At 44.4% G+C, this 16066-nt stretch overlaps 1 protein-coding gene across 1 annotated transcript in view; it reads left to right on the top strand.

The window, feature by feature from the left end:
- GJB1 (gap junction protein beta 1) overlaps positions 1-14812 on the top strand; it is a 37758-nt gene extending 22946 nt beyond the window's left edge. Inside the window, exon 2 of the mRNA XM_029607231.1 lies at positions 13306-14812. Within this exon, the coding sequence (XP_029463091.1) occupies positions 13318-14106 (789 nt within the window). The 5' untranslated portion in view covers positions 13306-13317 and the 3' untranslated portion in view covers positions 14107-14812. The remainder of the gene's footprint in view (positions 1-13305) is intronic.
- Positions 14813-16066: the final 1254 nt, after the last annotated feature.

Genomic DNA, 16066 nt, shown 5'->3' with positions numbered 1-16066 from the left:
ACCATTACACACTGTCTCCTGTCAGTCAACCAGTTTGCAATCCATTCCACCACCTTGGCACCCACTCACAAGCTTCTCATTTTATTCACAAGCCTCCTATGTAGGACCTTATCAAAAGCTTTGTTGAAATACAAGTAGATCACATCAAGCCCTCTTCCTTGATCTCTAGTCACCCAATCAAAAATATCAATCAGATTTGTGTGATGGGACTTTCCATGGTGAATCCATGCTGCCTTGGGACCAGCCACCCACAGAATTGTACATAATTCACTATTCTTTCCTTCAGCAGCATCTCTATTAATTTTCCCACCACTATGGTGAGGCTAAGTGGACTGTTGTTTCCAGCCTCCTCTCTGCTCCCACTCTTGTGAAGTGGGACAAACAACTCCTAAAGATACAGGCTTTAAAAAAAAAAAAATTCCCTTTAAACACACATAAGTTTAAAAGAGGGCTAGCAAAAGATTCTTATGTTCTAAGCAGATAGAGAAAAAAAGTGACTTAGACAAAAACCAGATAGCACAATTTAAGCAGAATATTAGCTAGAAGGCAAGCTATGCTTTGATATAGTTAAATAATTGGTGAGCAAAATATTAAGTTCTAAACAGAAAGGAAAAAAAGATTTTTAAAAACCAAAAGCAACACAAATTAGGACGAACTATCAACAAAGGACAGCAGGCAACATTAGGGAAAGCTGAAATAATGTAAATTAAAAATTCCAGAATCTTAGCTGATGTGCAAGTTCCACAGTAGGAGCTCTCCACCACCATGTGTTTGGGTGCATACACAATGTCTCTTCCATACTCACAGTGTGTATATTACGGCTGTCTGGGTACGTACACAATGTCTCTTTCGTATATACAGTAAGTCATTACGGTTGTTTGGGTGGGTATACAATGTCTCTTCTGTACACACAGTAGGGCAAATTTTAAAGGGCAGCACAAGTAAAAATTGGGATTTACGCTCGTGGCCAGGCCCTGCATGCTCAAAAGGACCCAGCCACGTGCGTAAGTCCAGATGCACGCACAACTGCCGGGCCCTGAAAAAGGGGCGGACTGGGGGCATGGTCTGGATGGGGAGGGGCGGGGCAGGGTGGGACGGAGGCCAGCCAGGACAGCATGCACCAACTACTTCTGCTGGGGAGGAGCAGTAAGTAGAAAAATAAAAAATTTTCAGGTAGCTAGGTAGGGGATAGAGGTCAGGGTGGAGTGGGAAAAGGGAAGAAAGGTCAGGCAGGGGGTTAGGTAGTTACCTCCCAGTCCTCTTCTGAATTGGAGCAGATTGGGAGGGAACTGGGGAAGGCCTGATTGCGTCGCTGCACATAATTTACTAAATTCTCCCCCCATGCGCGCCAGCTCATGCATGTTATAAAATCGGCAGGTCCATGTGCGCGCGCCAGGAACTGCGTGCACATGGACGAGTGTGTGCTCCTTTTAAAATCTACCCCAGTGTGTATATGGGTGGGTATACAATGTCTCTTCCATACACACAGTGGGCCAGATCTTAAAAAATATACACGGGCGTAGATTTGTTTGCGCAACCTGACGCGAACAAATCTACGCCTGATTTTATAACATGCGCGTGCAGCTGCGCGCATGTTATAAAATCCAGGGTCGGCGTGCGCAAGGGGGTGCACACTTGTGCACCTTGCGTGTGCCGAGCCCAAGGGGAGCCCCGATGGCTTTCCCCGTTCCCTCCAAGGCCGCTCCGAAATCAGAGCGGCCTTGGAGGGAACTTTTTTTGCGATTCCCCCACCTTTCCCTCCCTTCCCCTATCTAGCCCACCCCCAGCCCTAACTAAATCCCCCCTACCTTTTGTTTCCGAAGTTACGCCTGCCTGAGGCGTAACTTGCCTGAGGCGTAACTTGCACGCGCCGGCTCGCCATCCCCCGGCACAGGCCGCTGTGCCGGAGGATTCAGGACCGCCCCTGAACTGCTGCCACACCCCCGGCCCCGCCCCCAGCCCGCCCATTTTTGAAAGCCCCGGGACATACACGCGTCCCAGGGCTTGCTCGGCATGCAGGGGCAGATTTTCTCGGGTTACGCGTGTATCTTACACTTGATACACTTGTTTCTTATACCGTTTCTTGTTTTTCACTTGTTTTATGTACTGCCTTTGTGCGAAGTTGCAGTTTTTTGTAAACCGGGGTGATCTGTATCCTATACAGGAACCTCGGTATATAAAAGTTATAAATAATAATAATAATAATAAAATAATATAGCCTTTGAAAATCTGCCCCTGTGTTTATATGGGTGTGTATACAATGTCTCTTCCATATATACAGTATGTATATTACAGCCGTTTGGGTGTGTACATAAATTCCCTTCCATATATACAGTGTGATTATTACAGCTGTTTGGGTGTGTACATAATGTCTCTTCTGTACCCACAGTGTGTATATTATGGCTGTTTGGGTGTGTACACAATGTCTCTTCCATACATACAAAGTGTATATTATGGCTATTTGGGTATGTATATGTCTCTTCCGTTCACACAGTGTGTATATTCCGTACACACAATGTGTATATTACGACTGTTTGGCTGTGTTCACAATGTCTCATCCCTACATATAGTGTGTATATGGGTGTGTATACAATGTCTTTTCCATACTCACGGTGTGTTTATTATGGCTGTTTGGGTATGTATACATTGTCTCTTTTGTACACACAGTATGTATTTTATGGCTGCTTAGGTGTGTACACAATGTCTCTTCCATACATACACTATGTATATGGGTGTATATACAATGTCTCTTCTGTACACACTGGTAGATATGCGCGCACACATGGATGTGTGATTTTATAATATGCACGCACACCACGATATTAAGTTGGAGGATATACAGAAAAGCAATATTTTCTGCTTTTTGTACATTTTTTTTTGGGCTGCTCAGAAATTAAACCCTTTTCTGGGCAGGTGTTAGTTTCTGAGTGTATAAATGTGCAGATCGGGCGAACATTTTTTTTTTGTATCTGGGACAAATAGGTTAAAGCCTCATCAACATGCATTTGCATGTGATGAGTGCTACTAGTTTCACGGGCGGTTGGACACGCGTTTTGGACGCGCAAATCCCCTTATAGTATAAGGAGTTGTGGATGCGCGTCCAACCCCAGGTTAAACAGTGTGCTCAGCTGAGCCTGCTGTATTGTATTGGCCTGTATGTGTATATTACCGCTGACTGGATGTGTACACAATGTCTCTTCCATACACACAGTGTGTATATTACAGATGTTTGGGTGTGTACACAATGTCTCTTCCGTATGTAGTGTGTATATTATGGCTGTTTGGGTGTGTACACAGTGTTCCTTCCCTATACAGAGTGTGTATATTACAGCTGTTTGGGTATGTACACAATGTCTCTTCCGTACACACAGTGTGTATATTATGGCTGCTTAAGTGGATATTCAATGTCTCTTCTGTAAGTACAGTGTATATATTATAGCTGTGTTTGTGTGTTTGTACACACTGTCACTTCTGTACCCACAGTGTGTATATTATAGCTTTTATGGGTGTATGTTGTGGCTATCATGTCTCTGTATGCAGAAGGAACTGTACTGTAAGCTGTATTGATTTATTAGCTGAGAATGAAGAATGAGACGTTGCTGTCTGGCATACCTTGGAGAATGTCCTTCACACAGTGTTATGTTTAAATAAAGACTTGTTTTTAGACCTCCCCAGTGTTGCCTTGCATGGCAGCTGCTCTGAGGACAGGGTACGTGAAAGTGGAGAGCTCGGCCCTTGCTCTTTTTCCCTAGCAGCAGTGTACATGTGCACTTCCAGCCTTCTCTGCACATTTCTGACTTTTCTAGATTGGCAGATGCACGACAACCAAACTTTTTTTCCGTGGATAGGAAGTTCTAGGTCTTGCTGTGAGGCTTCAGGGATGTAGATTCTGGAGTAATGTCAAAAAATGTTTCTTCATGGAAAAGGTGGCGCTGGATGGCTGAGAACCATTTGCCCTCAAACGAGGAATGGTATCATCCAGCACATTCCTCTGATTTTCACAAGATGCTTTCTCATGTAGAGTGTAGGTAAAGTTAGAGTCCGCAAAAAGTGGAGAGAGGTGGAGAAACTGGACAGATTTATTTTCCTGGTGTGAGTAATGCAGTTGGAGCCTACATGCTTGGAGAACCCCTTGTGGTCCCCTAAGAAAGAAACCTTCCTTCAGGGGATCATTTTTTGGATTAGAGGCCAGAGATCCAGCCACCAGCTGTAGCCCTTGCTCTGGAAGCTGCCTTCCTGGGCTATGTGAAGAAAGGACACCTGTCTGCAGTACTCACAGGACCTCAGTAACTGCCAGACTTCAATCCACCTCTGGATCTCATCAAATGGGCAGAAAGTACTAGGAGCTATCCTACTCTAGCCACATGATATTCCTTCACAGCTGAGAAGCTCCCAGACTGTCCTGCCACCCCTAGAAAACAGAAGAGCAAAATGTGAAAATGTACCACATCATTCAGAACGTAATGGAAACAGACTGTGTACTGCTTTCTGTCCTGTACATCATTCATTTCCCTACCACAGAATAAATCTATTTATTTATTTATTTGTTTGTTTATTTATTTTAAGACTTTTATATACTGGTATTAGTGGGGACATCATACCGGTTTACATTCAAACATTTAAGCTTGGAAAATACATATTAACAGGGAGGAGAAACCTGGAGGGGGATCAACAAGATGCAGTATGGAAATATAGATATACAAAAGCAAAAAAGAAAACCTTAACATAAGGCATGTAATGGTCACATTGTGAGGGGCTTTTGGGCTGACAGGGGAAGATCTATTCAAGATATGCTCATTTGGATCTATTCTGGATAAGCGCGTTTAAATAACCAAGTTTTTAGGTGCTTTTTTAATTTGATCGTGCATGGTTCAAGACGTAGGATGGGCGGCAGGGAGTTCCAGAGTGTGGGACCAGCAATTGAGAAGGCACGGTCGCGTGTGGAGGAAAGATGTGCTATTTTTAGCGAGGGTACAAGTAGGGTGCTTTTGTTGGCAGTTCTGGTGGGTCGAGTGGACTGGGGAGAGTTGAAAGGAATGTCAAGCCATTTAGAGTTGTGGGCATGAATAGATCTGTGTACTATGGTTAATGTCTTGTAGTGAATGCGGGAGGGGATGGGGAGCCAATGGAGGTCTCTGAGGATTGGGGTGATGTGTTCATGTTTACGGGAATTTGCAATAAGTCTTGCTGTGGCGTTTTATTGTAGAGTAGGGGAGCCCGAGGAGGAGTGCGTTACAGTAGTCCAGTTTGGAAATTATGGTGGCCTGGGTCACTGTGTGAAAGTCTTGGTTGTATAGTAGTGGTCTGAGCTTTTTGAGTACATTGAGTTTGAAGAAGCCTGCTCTGAGGATGGAGTTTACGTAGTTTTTCATGTTTAGTTGATGATCAATGCAAGCCTTGTGGAAAAAGATGCCTTTGTATTAGCACTCATTCTTCCCTGACTTAGAGGACCCATTTACCAACAAGACCCCCTAAATGGGGCTCAATCCCAAAAGTTATACATTGGAGAGCCAAACAGGAAAGTTGGTGGAGACAAAAATGGGTGAGGAGAGGGTGGGAATGAGAGGGTAAAGCCTGTGATAAGCACAGAGGATCCTTAACTGTGGGGGAAGTGAGTGGTAAAGTCTGGGGTAAGCGTACAGGATCCTTAGCTATGGGGGGATTAAGAGGTAAAGCTTTGATAAGAGTACAGGATCCTTATTTGTGGGAGAGTAGTGGTAAAGCCTGGGATAAGTTTAGAGAATGCTTATCTGTGTGGAGAGTGAGGGCTAAAGCCAGGATTAATCACAGAGGATCCTTAGCTGTGGGGGAGTGAGGGGTAAAGCCTGGGATAAGCACAGAGGATCCTTAGCTGTGGGAGAATGAGGGGTAATGTTTCGGATAAGCACAGTGGATCCTTAGCTCTGGGAGGAGTGAGGGGTAAAGCCTGGGATAAGCACAGAGGATCCTTACCTGTGGGAGAGTGAGGAGTAATGTTTCGGATAAGCACAGTGGATCTTTAGCTCTGGGAGGAGTGAGGGGTAAAGCCTGGGATAAGCACAGAGGATCCTTAGCTGTGATTGAGTGAGGGGTAAAGCCTGGGATAAGCACAAAGGATACTTAGCTGTAAAGGAGTTAGAGGGTAAAGCATGGAATAAGCACAGAGGATCCTTAGCTATGGGGGAGTGAGGGTAAGCCTGGGATAAGCTCACAGGATCCTTAGCTGTGATGGAGTGAGGGGTAAAGCTTGGGATAAGCACAAAGGATACTTAGCTGTGATGGAGTGAGGGGTAAAGCCTGGGATAAGTACAGAGGATCCTTAGCTGTGGGGGAGAGAGTGGTAAAGCCTGGGATAAGCACACAGCATTCCTTAGCTATAGGGGAGTGAGGGGTTACAAGATGAATGATGACAAATCAGAACTTTCCCCCCTCGATCACAAAGTTCACATTCCTGAGAGCTTATCAGATTTTAAGATTGTGTGGGATGGTTTTACATATCTGGATATATTTATCCCAAGATAATTGAAAGACTTATTTGCCAAGAATCATTCACAGTATTGGAAACATTCGAACCCACCTATTCTACAGAGGTGGAAACTATCCTCAAGAGAATGAAACCCTCCTCTCATCCACAAGATTATATCCCATCTAAATTACTGCTTCTAATACCAGACTCCATCTCCAAATTCCTAGCAGACATTATTAACTGCTCATTTTCACAAGGTATCTTCCCAGACACTCTCAAACTAGCAACTCTCAAACCTATCCTCAAAAAACCAAACTTGGACCCAGATGATCTAAAAAATTATCGACCAATTTCCAATTTGCCATTTATAGCCAAAATCATGGAGAAAGTAGTAAATAATCAACTATCAAATTACTTGGAGGAAAATAATATACTTCATCCTTCACAATATGGATTTCGGAAAGAACATAGTACGGAATCACTCCTCATATCACTCCTTGATCAAGTATACCTGGGAATTGACAAAGGATGCTCCTTCCTGCTTGCACTCCTTGATATCTCCGCAGCCTTTGATACAGTCAACCATGCTATATTATTAAACCGGCTATCCGACATAGGAATCTCAGGATCTGTCTTCAGATGGTTCGACTCATTCCTCAGTAATCGAGGTTATAAAGTTAAAATTAATAATATGGAATCTCCTTATACTAATTCCCCACATGGAGTCCCCCAGGGCTCCTCTTTATCTCCCACCCTATTTAATATTTATCTCCTCCCTCTCTGCCATTTCCTCTCATCACTAAATCTGAAATTCTACATATACGCAGACGATGTCCAAGTATTGATTCCTATAACAGGCTCTTTGGACTCAGCAATCAAATTATGGGAATCTCACCTTCAAACTATTAACCATCTCCTTACTAGCCTCAACCTGGTGTTAAATACCGCTAAGACTGAACTCCTGCTTATCACCCCTGAAAATAGTCTACACTTTCAACAAATGCACAATATCTCCCACATCACTCATGCTAGAGATCTCGGAGTTATAATTGACAATCATCTGAACTTGAAGAAGTTTATAAATTATACTATAAAAGAATGCTTCTACAAGTTACAGGTGCTTAAAAAACTCAAGCCTCTCCTATATCACCATGACTTCAGGACTGTACTCCAAGCAATCCTGTTCTCTAAGGTCGATTATTGTAACTCGATCCTGCAAGGTCTACCAGCTGTTACATTAAAACCTTTGCAACTACTCCAAAACGCAGCTGCAAGGATTTTGACCAACACTAAGCGCAGAGATCACATCACGCCCATTCTAAAAAACCTACATTGGCTTCCAATTAATTTTAGAATTGTTCACAAATTCCTTACCATTATTCATAAAAACATCCACCACCAGACTCCACTAGACCTACTACACCCTCTCAAATTACACTCCTCAGCTAGACCTTTGAGAGATGCCTATAAGGGATCCCTTCATGTTCCCTCAATCAAATTGGTACAAAAATTAACAATCAGGGACCGGGCTTTTTCAACAGCAGGCCCCACCATTTGGAATACACTACCCCCAGACCTTCGACAGGAAACCTGCCTCATAGATTTTAAGAAGAAACTGAAGACTTGGCTTTTCTGTAGAGCCTTTCCTGTCTCCTAGACTATATTCTACTAAGATATTATTCAATCAGCTGTACTTCAATAACTAGCAGAATGTCATATAATCATGTTATAATGCTAGAGTTATTCTCCTGAGGTTGGCTTCAACCCCCTTCTCTCTGTTATATCTCTCTACTTTGATTATCTGTCTCTTCATTTCCAATTCCAAGTTATTCACCATTGTTATAATGTAACTTTTACCTTCTGCTCCTAATCTGTCTCCTCTTTTGAGGTTTGACTAGTTACTGTTAATGTACTATCGTTCTATGTAAACCGAGTTGATTTGATCTGTATCAAGAAAATCGGTATATAAAATCCCTAAATAAATAAATAAATAAATTATGATAAACTGCTAGTCAAAATTAAACAAGAGCTGCATGAGTGGTTGGAGCTCCCGATCTCATTGGCTAGTCGAATAAATTTATTGAAAATTAATATATTGCTCAAATTGCTTTATTTATTCCATCACGTTTCCTTTAATATTCCCATTGGGGTATTTAACGATCTACCTAGGCACCATATCTATGGCAGTGCAAACTTGCACATATCTGTTTAAGTCAACTTTGGCTTCCTAAAAAACAAGGTGGGATGGCACTCCCTTATTTTAAAATGTATTATTTGGCAGCTCGTCTGACTTGTTTCAAATATTAGTTTGAACACTTACACTCGTCCTGGCTACTGATGGAGCATCTTCAAGTGGATGTAATAGATCTGTTGATGCTACCATTCATTTCTTCTTCTTCCCCAATCTGATGGAGAGTAACAAGAGAAAGTCCAATCTTGGCCCAAACCTTACGTGTATGGAATCAAGTGGTGGGGTTCTTAGGGCTTGATGAAGAGGTGGTGATGCCCATGGCCCACATTTAATGGAACTCTCTTGTCTCTGATTATACCTTTTTGCCAGATTTTCGAGTGTGGAGAGAACATGACTTTGTTTGTCTGGCGCAATTGTGTGAGGATGGGTCATTTCATGACTTTTCCTCCCTTAGCAAGGAGTTTGATCTTCCCACACACATCCATGCCAGTTATCTTCAATTACTCCAAGCTCTGTCAGATATGTTTGATCTCTCTATCCTTAACATGTAGAGAACTCATGATTCGGATGTTGCATAGAACATACTGAACATCAGTTTTTTACTCTAAATTATACCCGACCTTGGACACTACGTGTTGAAGAGAATGAGGTGAGATTGGGACATATATTCACATGTGGTGGTACTGGCAGCTCTGGCAGGGTGGAACACAGGAAATGGCTATTATTTTGGATCTACTAATTTATATAGCACCCATAACTGGTTTCTTGGGTAGATGGGTGGGGTCACTGGTTCCCCGCAGATATAGGCCTTTAGTTGGCCAGCTTTTACTCACAGCCCGTTTTACGGCGGCCTCCTTCTGGAAGCATAACCGCTGTCTGGACCATTGGCATGACCAGGTACAAAATGTTGCGGACACTGAGCGCCTTTGTTTTGCTCTGAAACATGAACAATTTAAATACAATAATATATGGGGGATTTATCATCAGAACCACAAGGTTGATGTGTGATAGCTTGCATTATTGGATTCACTGTCCATCTTCCCGAACAGCCACAATTAAATGTGTCGGTATATAAAAGAAATAAATAATAATAATAATAATTACAATTAGTATTCTCAGTTATATGTCGCTTTGAGATACTGAAATGCATTGCTTATTTTGTGTGCTTCTGTTTTACATGGCGTGGAACACTGCAGACATAGTTTATACATATATGTTTCTAATGTTGTAATTTGTATGCCTAAAAAAAAGTTTATAAATAGTTTAAAAAAAAAATAAGGGAGAGTAAACAAGGTAGTAATAAAGTTAGTCAGAATTACAACAATTAGTGCACAGGGAGAGTAGTGCATGAGAGGCAAAGTATCATGAATGTAGTGGACCAAACTGGCTAGACCTGATTGGTAACTGCCATCCAATTCTCTGTTTTGCTAGAACCATATCATATATTCCCGAGGACTGTAGTCCCATCAATGCTTGCAGTGCCAGGGTTTAAGAGGCTCTGAGTTCCGGGAAGGTGGAGTTCTGTACTGCGCTGTGTATGGCTCATTCCACTATAAGAATGAGAAGCAGTAGTAAGTGGAGATAGAAGAGTGTTTATGTTTTGTAGTGTAATTATTTTGGATGTTCTGGTCATTTGCTGAAAATATTCTGTTGTAACCGTGTCAGGGATAAGTTCTTCGACATGGGCTCCTCTAAGATCTTTTCAGAGATGGATAATCCTCCAGAGTAACTGATCCAAGGAAAATCACAACTTACTGGGGAGCCAAACCCAAGACAGTAAGTCCAGGCAACCCCCGTAGCTGTGCCTCCAAAACAGATCTTGTATATTTACAGGAGAGAAATGTGTACCAGTGCAATCACGAGACAACGTCACTGCATCTCATCTCATGCTTTGAGAGAGATCAGACATCAGTAAAATAGGTTCCTTCCTTCAGGGCATAATGTATGAGTGAAGCTATGCAAGCTAGTCTAGACTCAAAAGCAATTAATGGGAGACATACAGCTGTCGATTGAGTCCCTGCTTTCATGAGCTGACCTGTTGAGCATAATTTCTTGGAAATCCCAGAACGATTAATGCATTCCAGCTGTAGGGTCCTGACAACTCTCTCAGTACCCGGTATGGCAAAGTTATTTACTTACAGTCCTCAGATGCTGACAATAGAAGTGGCTCCTGGAAGAGGGATGTTCTCTTGATTTAATTCATTGGCCTTCTAGGGGTATTAGACAAATCCAGCTTAGGAGTCTAGTGGGTTGCCGGAACCTTCTCTGCTGGTGCTGGAACTAGACCAGTAAACATTCACTCATCAGCTCCCCTACTGCAGACTGAATTGGCAGCTCTTAGCTTTTATGAGAACCTAAAAAGTGCCATGCTGGGTCAGACCAAAGTTCATCAAGTCTAGTATCCGACAGTGGCCAGTCTGGGTCAGAAGTCATGAACCTCTAGGGGTCTCTAGACACATCCTGACTCAAGGGTATACTAATGAAGCTGCAGTAAAATAGTGTGTCCCCATGCTATTGTACTGCGAGTTACTTCCCACAGGATTTACTAAACTTAAGTATCTGAATGTCACAGTTTAGTAAATCCTGTGAAGATTTTGCTTGCATCGCTGTGGCTGGGAATCTCTGCATGTTCCCAGCCACGGCAATATGTATTGGCAGCTCACTCCACCCCCATCTCAGGGCTGCCATCTTACAGGCCGATGCAATACACTGCTCTCAGCTGAGCACACTGTTTAACCCACGGTTGGACACGCGTTTTGCACACGCATCCACTACCTCTTATACCATAAGGGGTTTAGCGAGTCCAAAACGCGCGTCCACCCCCCCCCTCCCGAAACTCATAGCACTATCACATGCAAATGCATGTTAATGAGGCTATTAGCCATTCGCCCCAGATACAAAAAGAAATGTGCGCCCGATCTGCACATTTTAACGCTCAGAAATTAACGGCAGCCCAGAGCAGGTGTTAATTTCGGAGCAGCCTAAAAAAGTGTACAGGAAAGCTATATTAAGCTGGAGGAACCAAAAGGTTAAAAAAATGTAAAAAAAAAAAAAAAAAGTGTGCTGGCGGTCAGGATAGGAAAAGGGAAGCCCAATTAACGAGCGTCCGTTTTCCTAACCCGCTGACAGCCACCTCTCCTGGGCGTCCGCTGCCAAGCAGGCGCTATGGGTGCGCAACTGTCCCTAACGCCTCCTTTTTAGCGCGAGCCCTCATTTAAATACTGTATCATGCACCCAGGCGAGGTGGCTGGGCGCGCGTTAGGAAAGCGGGCGCTCAACACCGAGCGCCAGTTTTCCACGCGTCTTTGTTGTATCGGCCTGTTAAAGAGGCAGCAAGCCCCCATTAAAAGCTCCCCCACCTCCCCACCACTACAACCACCACCACCATGTCCAAACAAACTCTGGTAGCTCATAGTGGCACATCTGCTCAGCTGTCCAACACATCAGTATTCTTTTCCCCCAGAATTCCCACTATAATAAGCCCTACCCCAAGCCAATAATCTGTCCCTGCTTCCAAACAGCACACACCAAACGCTTTCAACGGCAAACTGAGGTGACTTGCCAGAGCTGGGTGCGCGTGAGGTGGGGGATATCAGAATTGTCTGTTGAATTTGTAACTGTGAAAGTCATCTTGTAAACCATTGTGATCTATACCTGGAAGGACGGTATATAACATGTCTAAATAAATAACTATTGGAACAGCAGGGGGAGTGCTGCAGGGCAGGAGCGGGATGCATGGGCAGAACTCTGCATGTGGGTGTGAGGGGATTGTCGGTATTGGAAGAGGAGGGACTGCAGGACAGAGGTGAGATGCATGGGGTGCTTGGGGGAGGGGGATCTCAGTATTGGAAGAGCAGGGGATACTACGGGGCAGGAGTGAGGTTATGTTATGAGCTGCACTGGCATAGCTCTAGTGAGGGTCTCAATACTGAAATAGCAGGGCAGGGAGTGAGGTGTATTATAAGGGCTAGGGTGCATGGATGTGTGGAGTGAACTTGCAAAAGTGCCTTTCCCTCCGGGAGGTGAGATCTGTCAGCTGCTATTAATTACTGGTGATGTCCCTTCTCTACACTCTGCAAGGTGTGCGGTCCGTGCTGGATGCAACATTTTCTGAATGTCTGATTGTGATGCACTTTGGAAGAGAGCTGTGAATCTTTTGTTTTACATTTGGTTTTCTCTTTCCTTGGCACCTCCTCACCCTCTATTGCCACGTCCTCTGCAGCTGAAAGGAACTTTACACCTGCGGTGCTGCCTATCCAGATCCAAAGGAATTAGGCAACACATGGGGAGGGAAGCTGAGGGTCAGAGAGTCCAGGGTCAGCAGCTGATGAGTAGTGAATAATTAATAATGATTTGCGCCTCACTGGAGACTGAGCAGGGGAATAGCAGGAACAAGGTGGGAGAAAGCAGAGGGAAGTAAACAGAATGTGTTTTTACTAAGGGGAAAAAGGACATCAGGTTATCGCCCTTGCAAGGTTACACGTCATCCTCTCACTGTGTGTTACGATGGTCCACGTATGTTATAATGGATCGACTTCTGAGCGCTATGGAAGGCCGTGGCACAGGGAACCGGGTGCTGTGGTGGATCAGGGCCCGGGTATTTTTTTTTTTTTTAATCTTTTTGACAGGGCTTTGTTACATTTAATTCTCCATCTTTTTCCTCTCACAGGTTTGAAACAAGATGAACTGGGCAGGTCTGTACACCCTCCTGAGCGGGGTGAGCCGGCACTCCACTGGGATTGGCCGCATCTGGCTGTCGGTGGTCTTCATTTTCCGCATCATGGTGCTGGTGGTGGCGGCGGAGAGCGTGTGGGGAGATGAGAAGTCTGCTTTCACCTGCAACACACAGCAGCCGGGCTGCAACAGTGTCTGCTACGACCACTTCTTCCCCATCTCTCACATCCGCCTGTGGGCCCTGCAGCTGATCATCGTCTCCACGCCAGCACTGCTGGTCGCCATGCACGTGGCCCACCAGCAGCATCAGGAAAAGAAGATGCTGAGAATGTCTGGCCATAGCGATGCCAAGCAACTGGAGGAGGTGAAGAAGCACAAGGTCCGCATCTCAGGGACTCTCTGGTGGACCTACACCTTAAGTGTATTTTTCAGGATCATCTTTGAGGCAGCGTTCATGTACATCTTCTACATGATTTACCCTGGCTACAAGATGATCCGACTGGTGAAATGTGATGCCTACCCCTGCCCCAACACTGTTGACTGCTTCGTCTCCAGGCCCACAGAGAAAACTATCTTTACCGTCTTCATGCTGTCAACCTCTGGAATCTGCATCTTGCTAAATGTGGCAGAGTTACTTTTCCTGATCGCCAGAGCCTGTGCCAGACGGGCCCAGTGGGGCAGTGGCCCATCAGGGAAGAGCTCCTTCTACAGCAGCAAAGAATACAAACAAAACGAGAACAACCAAATGCTGACAGAGGATGGGCTGAAAAAGGGAGACCACTGCTCTGCTTCCTAGGAGTAGTGAGCCAGAGCCCCCAGCACAACTGCTGCCCTGTGCAAGTCAGAAACTGTAGCTGGGAACATACAACCGGCACGTGGCAAGAGGTGGCTGAGGTGGCCTAGGCTGAGAATAGGAGTCCTGGCAGGAGAACCTCAGCAGCTGGTGCCACAGAGTCAGGACACGGTGACACCTGGAGAGTGAGGGTCTCCTTCCAGCCTCTGCTTTATTCCCAGCCCTCATTTATCAAAGCTTAGTATTTATTTTGCGGATAGGGTTCTTGTTACTGCAGCAATGAGTGGACAAGGTACAGTGAAGGCAAGTGAAGCATGGATGAAACGCTACAGAGGAAGAATGGGGGAAGCAAGCTGCATGCCTTCAGCCTCTCAGAGCCTACTCAGTGTTATACTCTCCGGCCTCTCTGAGCAAATGTGGAACCTGCTCTTAGAAGTAAAGACAGGGGACCAATCAGTTAGGCAATGAGGGAGTCTTTATGTCACTGTTAAACTGAAAGTTTGTATAAATTTGTCTTAATCACTTGAGAAATGTTCCACCCTATCCCCTCAGAAATTGTGATGTCTCTCTGTCGAGCAGTTGAATGGGTGTCCTCGCAATGCTACAGCTGGCACCACTGTGTCACGGGGAGGCGATGTGCAAGGAGATAACAGACAGTATTGTAGGAGGAAGTGCTGTCATCTTATTAAAGTTGATCTTTAAGGACAAATTCTTGTGTTTTCCTCTTTAAATTGCTTCTGAAGACTGAGTGGCCAGAGATGAAAGACGTCTGAGTGTTCCAGGGCATGGAAGTACTCTGAAATGTGCAATCACCCTGCTTGACCTCTTTAAAAGTCTCTCTCAGGCCATGCAGATATGCACAAATGTTGCCCTTTCACTATAGCATACTGCAGCCATGTACTCTGGAGAAAACAGCCCACTTCTTAAGGGGTAAACTTTCAAAGGTTTGTTCGCCTGTTAGGCTGAGGGTAAGAGGATTTTCAATGTCCTGAAGCTAGGCGCAACTTTCATAAAACACATAGGCTTGGTTATATAGAACAAAGGCATTCCTGGGTGTGTATTGGATATATGTGTAACTGGTCCCCAAGGTGGGTGCCTTGTCCATCCCTTTGGGGTGGTACGGGTCCAGAATCAGTTCATTTGCGGAGGAAGAATAATCTTCTGGGGCTCTTTGGCATGTCTTTCCATTCGTTACTATAAGTAAAGGACCTCCAACAGCTGCTAAACAGTTTAGAGAAGGAGCAATGAAGGCAATAACAGCAACAAAGACAGGAAAATCAGGAAAAACACTCTCAGGAGTTCAAGAATGGTGTTCAAATAAAATAATCCTTACTGCAACGTAAATAAAATAATCCAAGCCACAATGCCAAAAATACAGAACAGCATAAAAAATGTAATAGCAATGAAAAAAGAATATAAGAATATAAGGCTTGCCATACTGGGTCAGACCAAGGGTCCATCAAGCCCAGTATCTTATTTCCAACAGTGGCCAAACCAGGTCACAAGTACTTGGAAGGATCCCAATGGGTAGATAGATTCCAAGCTGCTTATCCCAAGAATTATCAGTAGATTTCTGCAACTCTCCCTTAACAATTGTTAATGGACTTTTCCTCCAGGAACTTGTCCAAACCTGTTTTAAATGCAGCTATACTAACAGCTTTCACCACATCCTCTGGTAATGAATTCCAAATCTTAGTTATGCGTTGAGTAAAAAACATTTCTCTTGTTAGTGTTAAATGTATTACCCAGAAACTTCATTGTGAGTCCCCTGGTCTTTGTTCTTTTTGAAAGAGTAAACAACTGATTGCTTGTTACATTCCACCCATTGGGGTAGATTTTCAGAGCCCTGCTCGCCTAAATCCGCCCAAAACCGGGCGGATTTACGCGAGCAGGGCCCTGCGCGCCGGTGAGCCTATTTTACATAGGCTCACCGGCGCGCGCACAACCCCGGGACTCGCGTAAG

This window comes from Rhinatrema bivittatum, chromosome 6 (assembly GCF_901001135.1).
Source record: "Rhinatrema bivittatum chromosome 6, aRhiBiv1.1, whole genome shotgun sequence".
NCBI classification, from domain to species: domain Eukaryota; kingdom Metazoa; phylum Chordata; class Amphibia; order Gymnophiona; family Rhinatrematidae; genus Rhinatrema; species Rhinatrema bivittatum.
This window is presented reverse-complemented; position numbering and strand designations above follow the sequence as displayed.